At 47.4% G+C, this 9,018-nt stretch overlaps 1 protein-coding gene across 1 annotated transcript in view; it reads right to left on the reverse strand. All coding sequences in view use genetic code 11, as the record gives it.

Annotated features, from left to right (window-relative positions):
- Positions 1 to 9,018, reverse strand: part of EGR_08767 (Serine/threonine-protein kinase mig-15) — a gene marked incomplete at both ends in the record, with an annotated part of 34,483 nt that overhangs the window by 4,482 nt on the left and 20,983 nt on the right. Inside the window, 6 exons of the mRNA XM_024498016.1 lie at positions 765 to 993; positions 1,531 to 1,829; positions 2,347 to 2,512; positions 5,177 to 5,273; positions 7,127 to 7,441; positions 7,589 to 8,184. Of these exons, the coding sequence (XP_024347593.1) occupies positions 765 to 993; positions 1,531 to 1,829; positions 2,347 to 2,512; positions 5,177 to 5,273; positions 7,127 to 7,441; positions 7,589 to 8,184 (1,702 nt within the window). The remainder of the gene's footprint in view (positions 1 to 764; positions 994 to 1,530; positions 1,830 to 2,346; positions 2,513 to 5,176; positions 5,274 to 7,126; positions 7,442 to 7,588; positions 8,185 to 9,018) is intronic.

The raw sequence follows: 9,018 nt of genomic DNA on the forward strand, positions 1-9,018 counted from the left end.
TCTGCTGCGTTGGTAAAACCGAACGAAGGCAAGACCTGGCGGTGAGGCTGTAGTGGAGGTGTTAATGAGCGTGCATAAAATTTCCATCTCATTAATTTTCTTCTCGTCCTCCTTAATTAGGCTATCCGTCAGTCAATGGGTGTCCGTGATTCGGCATGTCTTGGTAACAAAAAAACCTCCGATGGCGCGGGCCGGGGGAGGGATGACACCAAAATGATAACAGGGGATGGATTCTTTGTCCGTGGACAACCTGACAACAACCGTAGCTGATTCAACTACCGCAATTTATGGCAGTTGTCGAATTGTGCATCTAACTACACGAACCGCCTCGATCGCCCGGCAAGCCCCATGACCGCCCGCCCCCTCCTCCATGCCTCTTTAAGTTGGCAGTAAATCGCCAGTTCTAGTGTAGCTTGTCAGAGGAGACAAGGCGAGCTATATAAGTGACAGTGGAAAGTAAACAATGAAGGAAGAATGTCTGCTGTGATTAGCTAAAGATGCAGGGACTCACCACGGTAGAGCTTAAGTCGCGTCGACATGTGGCAAGTCCTTCTACTTCGAGTTCTTGACAATGACCACTGAGATGGAATGGGGTTAGAGTTCAACAAATCGAGCTTAACTTCGAATAAATGATGACCAGAGCGCGCATTGTAGACCATCATTCAGTCTCTAGTGTTGGAATGATTTGCCAGTAGAAAATACGGCCACATTCAATCCAAAACGTAAGTCGCATCAAAGTGGCAAAGGAAAGAACTGCCCCTCACCTTTCCCTTCGCCCGATCGATCGAGTAGGGAAAGTCCAGTGTCAAGTCCAATGAGGAGATTGACACCCCACATGGCAGCGCAGAGGATCTCTGAGTTGAAGCGCTTCTTGTAGACGTGCACCTCTGGCGTCTCCTCGTGTTGTTGCTGGGGCAGTTGGGACTGTTGGGGAGATGGAGCCACTTCGACAGTAGTTGGAAGGAGTTGCGACGGCGCCTTGTTCAATTCAACCTACCAGAGAAGGGTGAGAGAGTGTTGGTTACCGACGGTGGCAATTATTGAGCCACATCCACACCACAAATGGAAGTCACATGAAGTGATCGAGATATTTACGAGCCAATTCAACTGTGAAACAAGGGGAGATCTGATCCCCAAAATGAGATGTGCTGTGAGATCAAAGTCCACAGCGAATCTCCATAAAACTGTGGAGGGATATCACGTGGCGAGGGTAGTCATGGCAAAAAAATAGTCTTTCTTCAAAGCCATTGCATCTACCGGAAGAGTGTTTCTGTGAGCAGCCAAGTGGAACGAAATGCCAGGGACACGGATTTGAAGTCCGACAAAGCAGAACAAAATAATTTGGTGAATGCCAAGTTAGTCAGGGATGAATTAAACAAGTGCCAACCGAACGAAAGAGAGGTAAATGAAGGGTCAGCATAATGGATTTTGAGAAAACTTTTGAAGTAAAGTGTGATGAATACTGGCAAATTTTTGGAACTCAAATGAGAAGGAACCGAAAGTCAGCTTAACGAGGAACCCGGGACTCACTCGTCCTGAGGCAGCACCAGCAGACTCGCCACCGGTGGACACAGCACTGGCAGCGGAGGAGGGAAGGTGGAGACCGGAGGAGAAGGAGGGTGACTGAGGCACAGCAGCAGCGGCGGCGGCAGCGGCAGCACCGGTGGTCCGACGCGATGCAACGAGGGCGCCGCGACTAGCATCGTCCTGCGTGCGTCTCTGCTGCCCACTCGGGGCTGAAACTGCGGCAGTTGACTGTTGCTGCTGCTGTTGTTGTTGTTGTTGCTGGCCTGAAGATGAGACTACACCGAAATTGGTCACTGGATATTCTGTAGCATGGCGTGGAAAGAAAGTGGAAAGACGAATGGCTACAATTTTAGCCGAAGACCAGACACTTTGTTTTGAGTTGTCTGTACACCCCCACTGATTCCAAGGTAAGGCGACTTATTGAGATCACTGATGGCTACATCAACTTGCCGCCATTATACTCCATCAAGCTGGTCCCAGCTCAATTTTTCCACTCAACAAATGGCTCCTTTTTGAGGTTAAAGCACCGACCTAAACGGAACTCCTCAATCAGCTCCTTGCATTTTGGGAGGTCTCAGGGGGGATGGACATAAGTGTCACTTCCCACTCACCATTACTGCACTTGATCCAGCATTGGAAATTTTGATTCCTATGTGCCCTGCTTCCAAATTGAAATAGTTGGTTTTTTTCCAACTCGACTACTACCGTTTTCCCCATGATTAAAAAGTGTGGAAAGTGGCGTGGAATAAAGGCTAGGAGTTCGCATGAACCAAAAAGCTGGCTAGCTAGTTCGTTACTAGAAAGTGACAGTAAACTCACCTTCAGATTTTGGCCAGAGCTTTCCAACAGCACCTGTGTAGACCACACTACTTGGACGCTGTTGCTGTGTCAGTTGGGTTAGATGGTTGTGAAGACCTGTGGCGCCACCGGGGTGTGGGCGGCGTTGAACTGAGCGTTGAATGGTCTCCGCATCCTCCGTTTCTTTCTGAAAGGCGAGAAGGACCCCGGGCTCAGAGTTTGATACCAGGAGGTTAAATAATCAGAATTTAAATTCGAACGTTGAAACAAATTGTGCTTTATGATAAAGTCGAGGAATTCAAACTATTCCAGCCCCAGAACAGGTGCTGGGTTGCTTAATGAAGGAGCGTAGTAGTGATTAATAACCCGCCCAAGAATATGCCTAATGTGGTTTTCCATTCCACACACGGCATGGCAGCGGAGGCAGGCAAGCAGATAGACGTACTTTCCTAGTGACATTTCAAATCAACTTCCATCCACTCCAACATGAAAGCATGAGTCATTTGCGTGGTATTGTGTGTAGTGCGTAGTCATGAATTAGTTAGAGATGGCAGAAACGCCCACTCAAAGCACCACTTTGGATTCATGTGTGAATAAAAACAATTCCCTTCACTGAGCAAAGATGAGAGTATGCAGTATTCACAATCTTCGCGCCTCCAGTGTCTACTTTACTGGCTACTCAGGCCCCCTTCGAGTGTTGATAACAAGGGAACATTTTGGTGGGGATCGGTCTAGCCTTGTAGAGATGGGGAGAACGCTACAACAACGACGGTGCCTGATGGCTGGAGAGATTTGGCTTTGATAGCTCAACAATTTTAACGCCGCTTTAGCAGGCTCATTCCAGGTAGACACTAGAAACAAGACGATCAGGAAGCTCAGACGCATTAACAATGCGAATTTGTGGAATCGGTGACGTTTGCATTTGAATGGATGGTTTGAACCGATGAAATTCGAGCTAGACTCAAAAGCCAGCCCCATTTTTACCTACTACCTCACTCACACTTCCCATCTGTCTGTCTGCCGTCGCCACCGCCACTGCCTTCTCCAATGGCCAAACAGGCTGGCACTCATCACTTGGAGAAATACCAAGGGAATATATAGAGGGTAAGAACGGGAACGAAGCTAAGGATGATAGCACGGATGCAGATGAGGCGGTATCTCCCTGCCTCCTTCACTCCCGTCCCCTTCGTTTTTATTCCTCATTTGTATGTCCTGTTTTATTTGCGATCACGTGATTTCCTAATGCTACCGTCACCGCCATTTCCATCCCCTAATGTTCAAACAGTTCGCCACGTATCACATCTATCTCTCTCCCTTTCTCTCCTCCACCCCCCTCTCAAAGGCCAGTACGAGATATCCCCATTTGTAAGCGGATAAATCCCAGTCGTGATTTCACAATCCCTTTCCCCACTTCACTATACACACACGTACACAACCACATTTATCACTTGTTTTTCCATCATTTATGTTCAACATTAAAACATTACTGCCCCTCTTCCTCTTTCCACCTTCTTCCTTCTTGAGCTCCGTCCATCCCTCTTCTGGCTATTCACCATTACAATAGATTTATTCAAACCGATTCGGGATGGCGCGCATTGCTACTGACACAGATCATTCAATCTCGGAATCACGTCCACCACAACTTGTAAAGCGAACCAACTCCGACCGCATGAGATTCAACCGACGCCCGATACAGAGGAGAGAACACGAGGCCCCACCAGATCAGGCGGGGGTAGGGCAGAGCAAACCAGAGCAGATCAAAGCAAATAAAATGGTGCCGCACCAACATACCGATACCAATCCACCCCTTACAATGCATACAAAAGCTCCACAAAGAACCGCCAGAACGTCTCAGTCTTCTTATACACCGCTACCGATCTCAACAGGCCTTGGAATCAGTCTCGGATAAACAACATCAGCCAACTATTTATTACGGATTGAAATTCAACCAATCTGCTTTTGCGCTACATCATACCGCAAAATCAAATAGAAGGCGATCAAGAACACATCAGCATCGACATTCAGATGTGTGGGTTAGTATGAGAGGATCAGAAATGTCACCAACAAACGGCGCCCGTGGTGAAAAATGATCGTCTAAACTATTGGCGATGGGCACTGTTAAAAAGTTCTACCATTTTTAACCAGCTCTCCTCACTTTATATTTGCCTGACTTGGCAAAACGCTTAACAGCATTGCTCCCTTAAAGGGAGGAAAAATTATATCGGAAATCGGGGAGTCTAACAAGTGGATGGAGGCAGGAGAAAGTGGCTTCAGAAGAAGAAGATTTGTCTTCTGCTTCAAATTGGTCAAACCATCACCATTCTACCTTGATGGCACTGTATATAGCGGCAGGTGCCACGACCCTACGCACGTTTGTCAGTGTCCATCCCCGTCGTGGTGGTCACCACCTCCACGGGTATCAAGAGAGCTTCCTCCTTCTACTAGGGCGGGGGGCCTTAATCATACTGACAATTCCTTCGGTGCCAATGCTGCCTTACAGACATGAGTTTGAGGGTGAAGAATAAGTGTACAATATAGAGGGACTGTGTAAGGGTCATGTAGTTTCTACTCCCTGAAACGTGTGATTTTTCACTCCTCTTGACTTGAAAAAAAAGACTCCTTCAAAGTTTCATTTTAAAAAGGATCATAAGAGCCCTATTATTTGGTTATCCGCTGGAAGTATGCACTGACAACACCTCAGTGAGGCGTTTTCACTTCTCTTCTAACCAAGGACGCCGGCCTTATAAGAATAAATAAATGAAGTTTAAATCGTCCCGATTAATATCCAATCCGTCAAGACTATGCCATCAACAGGAGTGATAAACAAATATTAGACCAAACATTGACATACCTCATGATTGCGACCTCCCGGTGTCTGATTGGAATTGGAGTTCTCCAAAATCGAATTCAGACTGTTCAACGTCTCCTGAGTGAACTCATCCGAGGGTCTAGGAGGTTGAAAAGACAAAGTCAGTAAAAGGAAAGTGTAGAAGAGGAACAACGAAACAACGTTGGTGGCATTGGGTTAAGCTCTGCGTGAGAAATGAGGGAACAGTGAGGCTTAACAAAATTTGGCGAAGGAGGGATTGAGGAAATGGAGGATGTAAAATAAGGGGTTAGATCAGGAGTTGAGGTTTGAAGACAGAGGACGAAATAATTTCAAACAATCTGCCTGAATAGTTGAAGATAGATGCATCACCGACATAAATTAGCAAACAAAAAAGTGTTTGAGAAAAAAATGCATTTCCATTGGAGTTGGGTGAGCAGCAGGTTAGTTTGGTTATTCACACAGGTGCCCTGTTGCTCAAGATCATACTTGGGGCGTGAATTTCAACTTCTTATTTTAATAGCGTCGCCGACTATTCTAACATTCGGTATGCGTTCGACGATGGATCCGTTTGGAAGTGGATGACGACTCATTAAACCATGAATACCACCTGAGATGTCACTGAATGACTCACGGTCAGAGGGTGAATCAACCGCGCGTCGAGATTCGTATGGCTGGGTTACCGAGTTTGGTGTTTGAAGAAGGAGTGGAATGAGATGCCGATGCAACCAAATAGGGTTTGTTTCAAGCATTAAAAACACTACACTGACTTTGCCCCTCTCAAGACGCCTATGCCACTACTTCAATAGAACTGATAAGTGTTGCCAAGACGGTTACCGGCACACCCGTCTGCCTTATTTCGTCAGACGGTAGGCTAGTGGCAGCGCAGTAAGATGCGGTGAGCATCTTTAACTCTAGCGAGAGTACAACAATGCCTACTGATCCTTTTAAAGACTCACATTTAAGTAGACCAGACGGTCTCTACTTTACATTATCACCAAGAAGGAGGATTTGAAGATGTGACGTCTTCCTGCATTTGCATCCGAAGGACAATATGGTAGACGAGACCAAGCCCCAGACAAATATCACCACCATCTGCAGCTCCATTCAACAATCACGGATGAATTCATACATCCACTCAGCCCATATCCATCCACCATCCTTCCACCTATCCATCCATTAATCCTGGCTTCGATCACCTCTGAGCTCTCCATTTCTCCGTCCATCTATCCGTCGTACATTTTACCATCCAACCATCCATTTCGGACCAGTCTCACTAGTATTCCACCCAGTGTTCTATCCGGAGGGAAATTTGGCTCAGGAACTTTACATCCTTCAAGGTGGCGAAGACTACCGCTAGCCAATCCCATATTCCGAATCCACTCATCCATCAATGCGTTCCCACGCATTCCCGCCAAGCGACTCATCCACTCATTCATTTGTCCATCCATCCACCCATTTATTCTTTTAAACAGGCAGTCATCCATCCAAACCATCTATTCATTCACCCAACCTTCAGTCATCTTACGTCCAGCCATATCGCCAATGGCCCATTCCAGGTTCATCCTTCAAACCATCCATTCATGCGATGCGGATGAAATCCTCCTTTCTTTGGATCAAAATATTACCTCATGAACTTTCCTCGTTCCCACGATTACAACAATGATGACAACTATTAGTAACGACAACAATAACGCAGCAACCATAACAACAGCGACACTCGTCACTTCAACAAGTTAGTTAAATGACCATTCACTCATCGATCCCTCTCAGATCAAGGCTTCCCTTCAACACGGACTGACTGCTCAAAGCACTCTACTAGGGAGGCAAAATACAGTCCCGAATAGTGCCGTTCCAAGAGTCACGACGATCACTAACAACAACGACGACGCGACAACCACAACGGTAGAGATTGGAGACGAGACAGCGAGTGTGCATCGTTAGAGCGGTTAGAGCGCATAGCACCGCACTCACAACATCGGCACAAGGTAGCTGGGGGGAGCTGAGTATCTTCTGTTGCTTTTTTCATCAACTTCACTCCTATCCACCTGCGAGCGGTCTTTACGCGGGTCTGCCTCGGTCAGCAGCTCGGGAGGAAAGCAACTAACCAGCTGTAGCTGCAGCCCATTGATACAGGTCGTGATAAGGGGGAAACACGCCACTGGGTTACCACCACCACCACCATCAGGAAGGGCGTTGGAGTCAAGGGGCGGCTGACATCTAGGGGGCAGGGGTGGGGGTGAGGCAGAAGTGTCCCTGTGCGGGACTGGGGGTGCCTCGGGTCTGCGTCTAATGGCATACGCGAACCACACACAACGGAGAAGACAAGACAAGGGGAGAGTGTGGGAGAAATAAAGAGAGATAAGGAAGAATTATTATCAAAATTAGGAAATGATAACTCTAATAGCATACAAGTCTACCCCTCCTTTAACTTACAAAAGCTTCCCACCACCACTTTCAGAGGTCTGCTTGGATGAGTCTTCCTCCGCTCCTACGGTTCCCGGATCCTCCTTTCTGGAAGGTCGGAGGATGGAAAGAGTGGACCTCACATGTTCTGTCTCCTCTACATCCAGTGCACCTTGTTCGCCCTCTTCTTCTACCACCTCTACTTCGCCATCATCATCGTCGGCGTCCTCATCCTCTGCATCTGGATCCTTCAGCTGTACCTCCTCGTCTTCCTCGTTAACATCCTCAGTGTTTGCAAGATCGTCTGTCTCCTCTTCCACCTCTCCTTCTACTTCATCCACAGAGATATTTTCAACCACTGTCTGACGTCTATTGTCGGCATCACCGCGGAAACTAGAGCCTCTATGACGACGGCGCTGCTGGAGAGGTGACGAATTCGCATCAGAATGCGAATGGGAGGAAGAAACTGATGAATCGGAGTGCGTAGAGCCAGTAGAGGGGGAGGAGGGAGGGGTAGGGGTGGTGGTAGGAGCCTCGCCGCTGCCGCCTTTGCCGTTGGTGACCTTTGCTGGCAGGGGAGTTCGTGAACCCATGTCCGTGAGATGAGCTGCAAGACGATCCAGTTCCTAAGAGGTAGGAATGAAATGGAGTGCACCAATGTGGATTCGACAAAGCGGATGTGGAGCACGCCCTGAAGGCAATCGCTGGACACACTGTTTTAGTGGCAATAAATGTCCGATCGGTGGCAATCACTGTGTTGATCATTGTTATTCTTGTGTTGAGTTGGTAGACCATTCTAAACCGTAATAAATACACTCTACAACTCCCTGACTGCTTAAAACTCCAAAGAAGTCTGATGTCCAGCTGTATACCAATAACCACTTCAATTTTCGTAACTTTACTTGATCACATGAATTCCTCCTAAACGTTGGGTCACACAACCCGTCCGAATTCTTTGCGCGGCCACTCAGACAGCTAGGCCCAATTGGATGCAATCAATGTGTCACAGCGATTGAGTTCAAGGTCAAGATGCGTGCATAGAAGCACACATACATACGCACACAACACCAAGAGAAGAACGAGGAGTAAACAAAATGGGAAAAAGTGAAAGTAGACAACAATAATAGCACGAAGCACACACAATTACACAGTGAAATAAGCGCAAAAAAGAGAAAGAGAGGAAGGGGAGGAGAAGAAGGAGGAAGGGGAGAGAGGCCTGACATTTGACAGACACGAAGGAGACGCGCAAAGCGAAAGCACAGCCACACACAGCGAAGGCTCTACTCTGTGTGATAAAGGAGAAAGAGGAGAGAAGCTCTTTTCATGCAGGTGAGGAGAAAGCTTGGACCATGTGACGGTGGATTAACACACCATGACAAGCGGTGATCCTGCGCACAATTCCAGGCAATGACGTAGGGAGGCCACTTCAGATAAGACAGGGATGACTTTTCGCAATACTG

Source organism: Echinococcus granulosus (genome assembly GCF_000524195.1).
Source record: "Echinococcus granulosus chromosome Unknown EG_S00118, whole genome shotgun sequence".
Taxonomy (NCBI): Eukaryota; Metazoa; Platyhelminthes; class Cestoda; order Cyclophyllidea; family Taeniidae; genus Echinococcus; species Echinococcus granulosus.